This window comes from Pterocles gutturalis, unplaced genomic scaffold, assembly GCF_000699245.1.
Source record: "Pterocles gutturalis isolate BGI_N339 unplaced genomic scaffold, ASM69924v1 scaffold14265, whole genome shotgun sequence".
NCBI lineage: Eukaryota > Metazoa > Chordata > Aves > Pterocliformes > Pteroclidae > Pterocles > Pterocles gutturalis.
This window is the reverse complement of record NW_010138454.1, coordinates 1693-15987: the sequence shown is the minus strand read 5'-3', so window position 1 is coordinate 15987 and position 14295 is coordinate 1693. Positions and strand designations below refer to the sequence as shown.

Genomic DNA, 14295 nt, shown 5'->3' with positions numbered 1-14295 from the left:
GTATCTTTATTTATTTATTTTTTTTAAAAGGCTTTTTCCATCAGTCTGCACCCTCATTTCCATTTCTCTGCTCAATTAACAAATGAGTTCAGAGAGGAGGCGGCTCCTTCTGCAGGCAGTACTTTTAGAGCCGGGTCAGTTGTATCTTCCATCTAATTTCTTCATTTTATATTGGATATCGCACATTCATATTGGATATATTGTATCAAAAACAGCTGGGGAAAAAATGTGCACTGAATTACCATTTCAAAAGTACACTGAAATACCTCTGGACATTCAGATACTCCCTGATACATCAGACCATGATTTCACGTAAGGAAGATCGATCCTACCACAACACTACTTGGCTCTGGTAATGCACTGACACATACTTTTTAAGGAGGCAAAACATTCAGAGGTCTGAAGCTCAAAAGAGAGGATCCACGCCTAATCTAGGGAAGGTCATACTCTGTGCCGCTGCTACCTTCTGCCACGGGGAAATGCAACTACTCAACACAGATGCCGTTTTCACAAGGAAATGGCCACCTTGGACAGAACAGATCAGAAAAGTGGTTTGAACAGTTCGCAGTACATACTTTAATCATTATACTGTTATACTGATGTCTTTCAAAAAGTATCAGTCAGGTAGAAAACGTGAGCCTTTGCTTTACTGTCCACAACAGACATCCTCTACAGTGCTTCTTCACACTGAATTGATGGGGTTTCCCATGTGTCCTCATCTGCCAAGTGAACCATCTGTGAAGTCTGATCCACGGGTGCTTTCTCACCCTGGGCTATTAATAATGCATCATCTTCTCCTCCTGCTAACTGAAGGTCAGAGCTACAAGAACAATTAGATTCTTTGAGTTTGTCTGTTAAAGACTCTGCTGTAGTTGTAGAGGACTGTTCAGTCTCTGTTTCAGCTTGTGGTTCTGTTTTAAAATTAAGTCCAAACACATTGTTTTGGATGAGGTATCGAACACACTGCAAAATCACATTCCTTTCATGTCGGATGTCCTGGGCCAGTAACTGCAAAAAAAAGAAGAGAAGATAATGCACATTTCTCTCTATTGTTCTGTAGCTGATACAAGCCTGGCAAGATGTACTGCTCTATTTAGCAATTTTGAACTTCTCTGAATTTAAATAGTTGTGTCTCTCACACCAGTCCTGGACATGTGGAGCACAAGACTGCCTGTCCAGACACAGCACAGAAACACCACATATTCCCACATTCAGTGCTTTCCCACTGACTGACTGGGGCTTTGGCAGAGCCAGAAAGCGTGTTTGACAGCAATAGCGCACAGCTTGCAGGGCTGGGAGATCTAAAGGCTCGCTGTCTCCTCCCTCACGCCAACTTGCATTAATCAGACCCCTTACTCCATCAGCTCAACTCACCAGCCAGGAGAAAATGAACCTGACAAACAGCAGTGGGGTGTTCTGGGGTTTTTTTTGTTTGTTTGTTTTAAATGTGTGTCAAAACCTGAATGGGGTCAGCAAAACAGCAAAGATGAGGGGGGACCAGGCATCCAGTGAGAAGGCAGGGAGGGAGTTGCCCTTCTGGGCAGCAGCAGGCCACTAGAGCAGCAGGGCTTGGTGGTCCAACACCACTTCTACTGATAGAGGCTCATAACAACCATGATTCACTATGGTACTAGAACATGACTGTACCACAGAAAAGGATAAAAAAACCCTCGTCTACCCAAAGTGCACATGCTTAGGCACTGCTCATTTAGTGCACCTGCACCAAGGCAGGTAGAGTAAGCTGACAAATCTGATGATAACTTTAGATTAAGCTGTCAATCTCAGTTTTCTCAAGTGGTAGAGAACATCACTGAATACACCTAAACACTAGACATTTCCCCAACAGTTATCTAACTGTAGACCCAGATGATGATGTTCTTATATCATGACTATACTAGGCCATACATTCCAGTACCTCAGGACAGCAAGCCTATTAGCATCTTTTACACTTTCCAGGTTATACTGTATCTGTAATTTAACGCTCCATGCATTTTTTATTAGAAAACCCCTGAGTAAAAGACAATTACAAATACAAGAAAGGGAATGTTTTCAGCTACCAGACTGTAGATTTAAATAACAATAACTGGTTTGGATTTGTATAGCAATAACTGGTTCAGGCTATAATCCACCAACCTGAGTCTCATAGCTTAATCAAAGTGCTAGTGGCCTCCCTCATCTCCTTTTAAACTCACTAGTTTGTTTTTGTATTTAAAAAAAAAAAAACCAGCCAGAATGCTGAAGGATCTTTTGTTATTGTGAGTGTCAGCAGAAGTAGTACTCTAATCAAACAAGTTTAAAGCAAGTGTCTAAATCTGTAACTACCTGATCATTTGCTTTAAACTTGTTTGTTTGAGATCTGTATTAACACATTGCAGGAGATCTAGTTAAATTTAGCTCGTAATGTCAAAGACAAGCTTTTTCGTTGTTTTACATTTCAACAGTGGTTTAACCAGCCACTTGAAAGTGTGCGTGTTTCTATTTAAACTAGTTACTAAGAGATGTTACAAGCAACTGACACCTAAAAGAGGACTTCAGAAACCTCCCGTCTGAACTAAGAGATACAGTTTAGGGAAGAGAAGGGACAGGACAGTAACGTTCTCTTTGCCGGACTCGGAGAAATTCCCAAATGGCCAAATAAAGGCACAGACAGGATGCACCATCAACGTACCAAAGACTGCATGTTTGCATTATATTTTTTTATGCGGGGATGGGTATCAGTGGAGTGATGCTTCACAAGCTTTTTATTTTGTCAGCATACAGAATGGCTAAACACACATTACTGTTTGCATGGCTACAACATGTTTTAGCAGTGCCCAAGCTCACTGACGACCAAGTGCAGATAGACATCTGCAGCTATTCTCCTACCTCTCCTTTTATTTTTTTGAAAGCATCATTTCACTGATACAACATCCTTTGCTTCGCAATCCCACTTCCTTACTTTTTGGACAAATACTCAGCAGTGACTCAGTAAAATTTTAACTTTGCTTTCTCAAGGCTTTCATACACTGACCACTTCTGACAGTGGAAGCCTATCTGTGAATTTCAGGCCCTCCTCTGATTCATAGCCACAGCACACATCCTTTAACAACAGTCTGAGTGACATTAAAAGGCAAAAAAACACCACGAAAATGTAATTTTTAAAATGGACTATACTGGCAAGCTAAAATTCATGCTCCTAATGTTCTTCCAGCTTCTCTCAGCATGTGGGACTTTATATGTCTTTTTTCCAGAGTCCTCACTGCTTTGATCACCAACAACTTTGAAGAGCAAGAGATAAAGATGACTGCATGCTTAGGGAGCTACACAAAGGGCAAACACTTCCTTTTCAGTCACTAGGAGCTTTAATTCTTGGCAGCAAAAGTAGTATGTGCTAAAAGGACTATCAAGTGATTTCTCCCACATCTGCAGCTTGGGATGTGGCTTATCAGGTATCTCTTGCCTAAACATCCTGTGCTGTTTCAGAGCCCTGATGTCAGTGGCACCCTGCTTTCTCCTGTGCTCTGACCACATAAGTTTTCCTTTGATGGGGGAGCTTTGTGCTGGCTGTTTACAGAACCACAAGGGCAGCCTACCTAGCTAAGGTTGCTTCTGAGTACTAAATGCAATAAAAGCTTCAAAGTTTTGTCTGTACTAGAGGAAGCCATCAAGCTTCCAAATAGAATGCTTTGCACTGTCACTGAGAACAGACTCACCCCTACAAACCTCTTTTTACCTTTCTGAGACATTGATGAGTTCTTCAAGGTACCAGTGCTGTCACTTTCTCAGATTGATCTAAACATGCCTACAGAGCAGAAACCCATGCACGTGCAGGTTGCACCTCAACACCACTCTACAGTTTAAGTCACCAACACCCTTACCAACAAGATCTCTTTGACTGCATCTGAAAAAATCGTGTGCTCCTCAATCAGGGGAAGGAGAAGCACACATGAACAGCAAAGCCAGGAGAAAAGAGAGGAAGATCTGAATAAGGCTGACGGGATCACACACAACCAAAACCTACCACAGGAAGGGGAGAGGGAAGAAAAAAGGTTTTGTCCTTTGTGCAGCTCATTTGACGCACATGATTCAAGTGTTATCTCTTGCTCACCAAAGTCAGTCATTACCTGAAAGCACACCAGGGTATTTCTGTTTGTCTATTTAAGCATCTACACTTTCTCCAAGTGAAACACTCACTTTGCTATGTTAAGACAGGACCATTGCTAACAGACTGCCCTAACCTCCCACAGGGAAGAGGGAAACCGTTCACAAATAGTGCTACTCTTGTACAGGAGGCATTATTTTAGCACTAAGACTGTTACCATTTCCAGCAGAGTTGGACGGCGCTTTGGAAGGAGAGGTAATGTTTTCTTGCCCCACTTATCAGGCCCTCTGGGGGGACGTGCATTTGAATTTGAGCTTCTTAACGTCGTGCCTGCAGATTCTGGACGTTTTTGATTTGGGTTTCGACTCCGAGGAACAGAAGTAGTTTGAGGCGTATTTTTGAGCACAGCCTGGCTTTTCTCAGCTTTTGTTGCAGTCTTGACAGGGGTTTCTTAAAGAAAAAGAACACACTTTCATCTCAAACTTAAAAGCCTCTTTAACATGCTTATATCCCCATGCACTGGCAGTTCGTTAGTACTATTCTTGCTCACATAACCTGATGTGAAGATGTTCAAGGCTTCCTTGGAGGAAGGGAGGGTTTTGTTTGGTTTGGGTTTAGAGTTTCTTATAAAATACAAAGAATAATCTCTAAGCATTCACAGAAAGAAAAACAAGACATGGAAATTCTGCATTACGAAAAGAAAAATAGAAGCAAAAAGAGTTGAACAGATTTTCGAACCTCTGCCTTGTTATCCCTTAGAAAGTACATTACTTCCATGTCACAATATAGCTTGCTGCAAATTTGGCTGCTGAGAAAATCATGATAGTTAGGGCAGAGGATGCCCAAGTTCAATTCCCTGCCTGCTAGATGGTCTCAGTAACTTCGGGTAGGCCACTTAGGGCAAATAAGGCATAGTGACTATCTGCAAAAACACAAAGCAGAAGCAGTACTCTGCCATACATACACTGATGCATATACTTGGAGAAGCACAAAATCCAAGTACAACAGAGTTCAAGTCTTACTGCAACACCCAGAAGCCTTCTACGGAAAAAGCCCTTAAGGACACGGAAATCAGTTTTATCAGGGTGAACATAACAGATTTTCCTGGCACTATTCAAACATGATTTGAAGCAAGACTGAAGACAGGGTGCTTTTTTTTTTCCCCAACTAGGGGGAAAAAAAGGCTTGGGAAATTCAAAGTCACATAGCCTAACCAAAGAGATTTTATGCCTCCCCTTCAAGCCAAGACATGCTCCTGAGAAAAGGCAAGCAAAGGCAGAGGGGGGAAACCCTCTTCTGTAACACCTTTGATGTCTCTTAAAAGTTTTTTCTCAATAAATTGTAAGTACTCTATAGGTTCTGACTGACAACCTGCAGCTTTCAGCAGCTGGGGATGCAGCTGTAAAGAGCTCCCATTGGGCTACTGCACTCATAAATGCTGCATTTATAAATCAACTGGAGCTGGACAATGGGATGGGAGATGGCAAAGGACCAAATACAGGAGAGGGGAAGCCTCCCATCCTTACCAAAAGAAGGATCATTTGTGATCAGATCTTATCACTGCTTGCAGTCCACACCAGCACAGTTATGTAGGGGAGAAGGGGAGAGAAGGGCAGATGACACGCTCCTACACACCTTCAGGCTCGCTGTCAGATGCGCTGCCGTAGTTGGCTGACAATGAAGTCAGTGCAGAGGTGACCTGTTTGGGAACAACAGTCAATCCCAGCCTCCCATCTTCGTCTGCTGCTTCATCCTTATCGGATTCTGCAGGGAGAAAAAAGGCAAGACTGATTTTTTTGCAGTGCTCCTGCGTGCCAACAGTCAGCCTTGCTGCTAAATCCCCACCTCATCACTACGCAAGACCAATGTTGGGCACCATTGCTCAACACCATGGACTGATAGCAAATCCCCACATTTGCCTACCCTCTAGAGTCATTCGGTGGCAAAGTCGTCTCACCACTTGTTTACGGTCCTGCCAGCAAAGCTACAGAAGCAAAAAGTTTCCTGAACAAGAGCTTGGGCTTTCTGGTTCTTTCTTCATGTACCAAATGTAATTATAGGTTTTATTATCAAGTGTAGATAAAGAGAGAGAGAGGATTTCATAACACTTTTTGAAGTCTTTCTGGATTTAGTCCTGCGGAGGCAGGGGGTGGGGAAGGAGGATTCAAAACCCAGTCAAGGCAAAGGGAAAAAAAAGAAGAAAAAAAGAAAAGGTAATCAGGCCCATTCAAAGTAAGAGTTTAAGAATAAAGAAATTTTTTAATAGTAAAAAAAGTTCATAATGGACATGGAGAACCAAGGCTACAAATTAGATTATCAGTTTTCAGCAGTACTTCAGACTGTTTGATACTTAAATCCCTGCAGAGCATTATGGACAGGCACAAGTGAGCAAGGTATTACAGCCTCAAACTGCCACAAAAGAGAATACCAGGAAGATAGGTGAGAAACAGACCAAAAGTGTTTAAATTGAGGGTACTAGATAGGAAAACAGAGTCCTACCAGAAAAAGATTCCTAGAAATAAGCATGCAAATTGTGATGGCTTCACTTTAAAACAAAGGATCTATATGCACTAAAATCCTGGAAAGACACTCAGGTGAACAGTGCTAGAGTTAGCAAGAAACCAAATAAATGCTTTTCATTAATACACACACACACAAATTTCATATATATACACACATACCACTACTAAGAAACATTTTGAGAAACTAGCTTGTTGAGATTCATACAAAAAGACTGGCTGCAATCTTATTTTCACAAAGAAGAATTATGCCCTCTCCCATCCCCTGTCTGTCTAAGCCTGCCCCCCAGGAAAGCTGCCTTACACTTCCTAAGATTTTACTGAAATAAACACTTCGGAGATCTTTATTTTGAAATCACAAATGTTTCTCTATTCTCTAATACATCATTAACAATTGGCAATTTGATTCATTGGAGCTTGTGCTGTTCAGTAGAACAACTTCTACATAAATATGCAGGTATTTATCTAAACTCCTTACCTGTTTCTTTTTACTTTGAGCTCTTATTGAGAAAGGTTGATTCTCACTGGTTTAATAATCATGCCAATTTGCAATTACACTGGAAGCTCATGCCAACCGCAGTGCATTTCTCTAATGGAGAATACACAGCATCTGCAGATACTTCAGCAATTATAAAGACAGCATTTACGCCAAGTTATTTTGATTCATTGGTGCTTTTTTCTCTCTCTCATCCAGAATGTTGAGTGCAGACTGTGGTTGAGTGCCTTTTCTTTTTTTTTTTCCTTAAATTTTAAAGAATTACTTTCAATTAGCTTTCTAGCAAATTAGGAAAACACATTTACTAGAATACATTTTCTCTTTGAGAGTAACATGTTTGGAGGAAGTGTTATGCACTACAGAATACAACTGACTGTTTCTGGTCAGTAGGTCCCTCAAAATTTTACACCTAACAGGCTCATCATCTTACATTGTGTCTGCTTACAAATCAAGAGGAAAATTCTCTTTTCTAATCTCCCACTCAATTTCTTATCTTTGAAGGAACTAGGCACTAAACAAAACTTAAGTGAATGCGTTACACAAAAAAAATATTCCCTCTAGAGAAAGGGCTGCTACTGTTAGAAAGGTTTAAATGCTCCAACAAAAGGTATCTATGCAGCAAAACCATGGACTTCAGTTGGATGATTTTTTTAAAATTTTTAGTCATTTTGTGTTTGTTATTGTTATGACCGTATTTCTCAATAGTATAAAAAACTGCAACTGGCCTAATTACATGTAATAAGCAAGTACCACATTCCTTTTCTACCTATTATAACAGAAGTTACTAGCTGTACTTTGGATAATTAGACTTTTTATCATTAAGTAAAACACAGATGCTGTGGCGAAATACAGTTATATTTAAGCATACTTCAGTTTCCCAACACACAGGGATTAGTGGAATAAACAAATTGCACAGAGATGCTGAGTTCTTGCTCCCACTAATTGAAGATTATGTTTTCAAGGGGAAAAACTCAGCATCAGATGTCTTTCCAGGAGATGCAGTCTAGTTTTATTTCTAAAAATAGCTAGAGTGTAACTCCGCTTACATGCCATATTCTGAGAGTACTGCATCACTGCTGAGTATATTATAAATAGTTATATATGGAGAGTTTATATTGCTGCCAGCATGTGGAAACAAGACATGCTCACCAAAAAAACTAAGCAGCAATACTTCACAAAACACACACATATGGAGAGTATCAAGACTAAATTAAATAATAGAGCAAAAACCAGAATTAAAAGGAAAATGCTGACATTTTAAGTAATTCATTTAACTCATACAAAGAAATCCATTTGTTTTCACATTCTAAATACTGTTATTTCAAAACCACAAAGAGATACTTAATAGTCTTTAAAAAATAATTTGATTGTCATAGTACCTCATTCTTCTAACTTTATAAAGATTTTCTTATTTTACATCTTGGTTTAGCAACCTAAGTTGGTGCATGTCCTTTAGGCTATCGTACAGTATTTATGGCAGAACATGTAATATTGCACACAAATTTTTTGGCAACACTTCCAAAACCCTGACTAGCAAGCAAAAGTTTCAGCATCTAAACTTAAACAACTCAGATGCTATTTATTTTTCCTCTCCTTCCTAAAGTTACTACAGTATCACTTCCCTCTGGCTCAAACCACTTTCCCTTTGCTGCCTTTCCCAGCCAAGTGTCCTGGACAAGAAAGCATTTCTAATCAGAAGATTACAAGTAAAATAAGATTATTATTGTAAAGTACTGGTTAGAACAACGATAGAATTCAGGTTCTCCATTAAGAGGCCAGAAACCCTCCTCAGTTTGTAACCCAAGTATTGATTTAAAGCAAGTAATATACTTGAAAACACACACAGTTAAGAAATAAGTACGCAACCTGGATATTTTTGCAAATCCAAGATGCTCCTACATCCTGCCTTCCCAACATATTTTCCTCTTCAGATTAAGCATTATTTGATGATACAGAATAAAAATCTAATGCTTCCTAATTCTCACAGAAAAATCAGAAAGATATAAAAGTAATCTGCTAGATTTTCCCTGTGTGTTTATAATACTATCAACTTGGCTTGCAAGCAAACTTATGTAGAGGTGCTTAATGCTGGTATTATCTTAAAACATTCTTGTTTCTGCCTTTACAAATCATAATTCTTCTTCAATTACTTTTTATTTCAGCTTCTTTCCAAACTCTATCTCAGACAAGTCTACTAGTTTTAGCTTCTTCTAACAGCACACACGGACATGAAATCAGTCAGACACATGCACATATCTCAAAGACTACCAAACTACTGAGATAATTTCCTTGATAACAAGCCAAGCCCACTAGGACAGAAACTCCCCAAAATGCAAGATTTACCCAATTTCCTTTAGGTAAAACACTAACCCATGTTTCACAATAACCATACTGGAAATTTTTTTAGAAGACCATTCCTGAATCAGGATATCCCTCTACAGAAATTTCAATTTAAAAGGAAGTTCTAAGTGCAAGTTGTACGTGCAGGGATGTTGGACTACCTTCAAGCTTATGACCCTGTTGGCCCTCTTGTAGCCACAATACAGCAATCCTTGCATCAATCCTCTTGTAGCCACAATACAGCAATCCTTGCATCAATCCTCTACTAAAAGAGAGCTATCCCATTTTAAACGTGCCCAGTTACCCTCTTCCAAACAGAGTTCACGTTTTTCTAAATCCTCAGTTCTCCCCAGAAGTTGCTAGTTACGCAGAAGTTCAGTAATTTTTTCAGCAGTACTACCTAAAATAAAATTTCCCCAAGTTCCTTCATCTTACCAACATCACCATTTGCCAGAAGACCAAGAGGGTCCACGTCCTTTACGTATGGTTGAGCTGCCAAAGCACTCTGTTTTTCCTGTTCCTTTTCACACATGCTGTTTTCTGGTCCATTGGCTTCATTTTGAGTTCTCTGTACATTATAATCACCATTATTTTTCCTAAATTTCTTCCAGAATGGGTGCCTTTGTCTTCTCCTCTGTCTTCCTTGCTGCCCAGACCTCGCCTCATTTTCTGGAGGTTTCCACATCCCCTTCATTTTGCTGGAGAATAGAAACACAAAGCTCATACAAATGGCAGGCTATGAGAATAAAATCAATTGATGTAATCAAAAGGCTCAGGCCCACATTCAAGGTTCAGCAACAGAGCATGATGCCAGGACTCACTCCAGCTCAGCTAACATGGTGACCGACCAGGCAGGAATTCACAGCTCATCTCATTGGCAGGGCAATGTGACAAAGCTGGAACCTAAATGAAGAGGTTGAAGTTCATGACTTATCTTTTAACAAGACAAATGGTAGGAGGGCTAAGCAAGCTCCCTGACAACCTACAGCATGAGCATGTAGTGTTTTCATTTCACATTGCAAAGTCAACAAATATTATGTTCACTTAAGCAATGAAGTCATTCAGAACAGAGGGAACATGCAGAATTAAAAGAGAAGCATCTGCTATAAGCATACTTCCACCAATAAAGTCTCCTTTTTCCAGTTCCAGGTCAGACAAGGATCTGGCTGCACTAACTCTGTTCAGCCACCTGACACCATCGGTTGCAATGACTGCCTGCTCGTGCCCCCAACTAACACACCATTCATCTTTTTCAATCGGATGAAAAACGAAGAAACTTCTATCAGGACAATGGATTTTAAAAAACCCAAAACAGAACAAGTTCTAAAATACGGAAAGAGCACAAGGATGCTGGTTCCAGTAATCTTACACGTTTATAGGAAGGTACCTGGAGAGCCTAACAAACTCTCCTCAAAGTCTATAAATACAACAATAAGTGTGACCTAGACAGAAAAGCAAATATAGAAGTGACAACCTAAGCTTCCAGAAAATATTTGTTTTCAGGCAACAGAAACTTAATTCAGAAAAAAAAAAAAGACTGCAACTAATCCTCACCACATTACAACCACAAAAAAGACATACAAGATCTACCATCTTGCATGAGCCCCAGGATTCGCTTCACCCTGTACTCTCTCCCTCAGCCTCACCTACAGTATGGCAGGGGTCCTGTTGTCCCTAGTCAACCATATAATACCATTCTTGGGCACCAGCTTCTCTCTGAAACTTCTCCATGGGTCTAGAGTCACAGATCTGCAAGCACAGGCTCACATGTGCATTTCTTACATGGTATCTCGTCACTAATAAGCAGCCAGCGGAACATGTGAGGAAAGAGAAAAAAAAAAAGTATAAAAGCAGGGTGAATGGTCATCTTTCTACTCATCTGCTTTTCTGTGGTGTACCACTTAGAGACCCTCTCTGACTAGGGATGCTCCCAAGACACTTATGGTTTTGCATCTCATGCTGTGGGATGCTGTGTGAACTTCTTGTATCCCCAGAACCTTACAGCAAGGTGTCAACATTTTGTGAAAAAGGACTTCCTGTTGTTTGCTTTCATTCTGAAGTCTGAAATGGTCATTTGGCACCCTCATCCTTCTCGAATTACAAAAAAGAGTGTGTAACTGCATTCTATTCACCTCTTCCCACCTATGCAATTTTTCTAGAACTCTATCATACAGCCCTTCCAAGCGACCTACCTCTTCCCTCATACAGAAGTGCCCCATTACTAACATTCCTCTCTTCCACACCTTTCCAGATTTAAGTCCTTCTTGAAAAGAAAACAGGGCCTGTTACATAGCATTCAAAATGGCTTTAAATCACAACAAAACATATCTCATTTCATTCTCCAGTCATTTCATGACAGTGTCTAACACTGATTGCTCAGCCCTGATAGCGTCATCTACCACACTGCTCCTGTGACACAAGAGGCAAGCCACCACCTTCCTGTGCATCAGTCTCTCATCCACAAAAGGAGTCTAATATTAGCACCCACAATTCACCTCTACCTAGATGCAGAACTGCTCTTCTGAATTCGTGCAATGGGGCTCTAAATTCAGGATGTTTTTTGTATAACCTAGAGGATTCAGAGCAAATACAGGCTCAATTAGAGATGTTCTCCTCAACAAAGGGTTAAAAACAACATTCTGATATCCCTTGGGCCTTACACACCAAGAAACAAACCCCAAGGTCACAAATATGGCATGCACCCTCCTCTCGTGAAAGAAGTACTCTTCACTTCCCGTTCAGAGGGGGTAAAGAGCCATGCGCTATTAATCAGTTGTTGCAAGACACCACACAGACTGCCAAAGTGGTCCTTCTGCATCTCTAATCTCACATGTGGGGATGCTGAGAATTAGCAGTTGTAAAGCACTTCAGAGAACCACAAATGGAAAGCACTGTAGAAGTGTTAAGCACCTAATCCTTTCTAAACCTTACTTAGCTATTTGCTTTAATAGCACAGCTTGCAGAGAACAAGCTGTATTCTATTTTTGTCTCAAGCATCAGTAAATTTGGCAGATAAGCACCAATTCCAGAATCTTTACTGTTGATAAAACACAGCTTTTTGGACAGTTCATCAAGTCTACAGTGATAGCAGTTTAGGGATTTCTAAAATCAGAGTTAAAGGTCACCAAGTGAAAGCAAACAACCAGTAATTTTGAGAGCTTTTTTCCCCTGAACAATTTTCCAGATACAAAGTTACTAACAATGTGATAGATAGGTATGGAATTGCTGACAGACATTTAAGACTACATAGTGCATCTGACTCACAGTTCACTAGAACAGCTACAAGTTACAAAATAAACCTGTAGACACCAAACAGCTTGTTACTGTGACAAGCAAAACTCACATAATAGTGCATATGTTTGCAGCTTTAGTCTCAATGCCTAGGTTTGGCTCCTGGGCCCAAAGCACTTCTGCAACTTTGTATCTTTCAAAGAAAGCTTCTCCTTCAATCTTTTATAAACCTTTCCTTCCAAAGTCATGAAATGCAAATGGTGGAAGGGGTGCCTAAGTGTTGTGTCTTCCGAAGCACATTGTGCACTAAGGTAATTTGCACTGTCACCATTTAACAAAAAAATAAATAAAATAAATTAAATAAAGTAGCCACGCTACAGCTTCACTTCTATACACCAGCAAATGGGATTTAGCAAGAGCCCCTTAGAAGTGAGTCTGCTCCTGCCTTCCAGCTCAGTCACTCATCTAAACAAGTCATCATTATAACACTTTTCTAAAAAGTCTTCCCACAGGCTTTAAAGCATGAAGTTAACTAACTAATGAAGCTAGCAAGTTCCCCATAACACTGACACTGAGGGAAGGAGAAAAGAACAAAGATCATACTGGAAAGTAATTCACAATATAAGGGAGAGAACACATAAAAAGCAAAGAGGATTAAGTATGAGGGCCACAACAAACGTAGCAGGTAGATACAGATGATGTAGGGTAGAAGAAAGAAGGAGCACTACTTAAGCTCCTATTTTAGGAAAATAAAGTTAAATTTTCCTCCCCTCTTCACTTGATTATTGATTTATCATCTGAAAGGAGAGAATAAGAAGCCAAGTCCACTCATAAAATCTCTCTTGGCCATTTTCAGGTATTAGAGAATTAGACCATGTGGATTCATTATGTTGTGTGACTTCTGTCCCCATTATTTCTTTTTCAGAGACCAAGGTTACACTGATCTAACGGACGGCCACTAGAGTTTGGTTTTCTCAAGTAAGCCAGAGTGCTGAATTCATCAGGAACATCAGGTTTCTAATACAATGACTGTTTAATTTAACTGAAGTGGACTACGAAGCACTGTAAACAAAGGAACATTACATCTGCAGTTTGTCAAATGACCTGTCCTCTGTTAAAGGGCAGCCAGATCAGTACAGTGCAAGCAGTAAGTGCTGGGAGACTACAGCAAGAGAGCATACTTCTGAGCTCATTAGGAGGAAAGTAACAAGCTTGTTTGAAAAACGCTTACCCGAACTGTTGGGTAGTGAGCACTTCACCCCTTTCTTCTTTCTGCATCTGCATTGCCTTCTTCCTTTCAATGTTTGCAAACGTAGGAAAATTTCTACAAGAAAAAAAAAATTCACTGTGCTTTGTCAAATGACCTTTTACCAAACCATCATCCTCTATAAAAGTAATAGATGTTTAAAAATTTAATAGATTTTTAAAACGTTTAACAGACTGTTTCCTTCTAAAAAGTCAAGAAACCTGAGTGCATTTATGCTTATATACTCAAATTAAAAAAAAAACCTACCAAATCAGCATTACTAGATTTACCAAACCATCAAACAAGCTACAGACACAGTTCAGTCATGCTTATGACTGTCCCTACACATAACAGCATGATTTAGTCCTGCAATTTTATGTTC

General features: G+C 40.0%; 1 protein-coding gene across 1 annotated transcript; it reads right to left on the bottom strand.

Moving 5' to 3' along the window:
- Nucleotides 1–669: 669 nt before the first annotated feature.
- On the bottom strand, nt 670–13991 carry NUFIP1 (nuclear fragile X mental retardation protein interacting protein 1; the record flags this gene model as incomplete). Its single annotated transcript, XM_010083021.1, has 5 exons — nt 670–1008; nt 4299–4531; nt 5717–5845; nt 9872–10134; nt 13899–13991. Coding segments are annotated over 5 exons (1057 nt in total), but the record flags the coding sequence as incomplete, so codon positions are not given.
- Between the last annotated feature and the right edge of the window lie 304 nt (nt 13992–14295).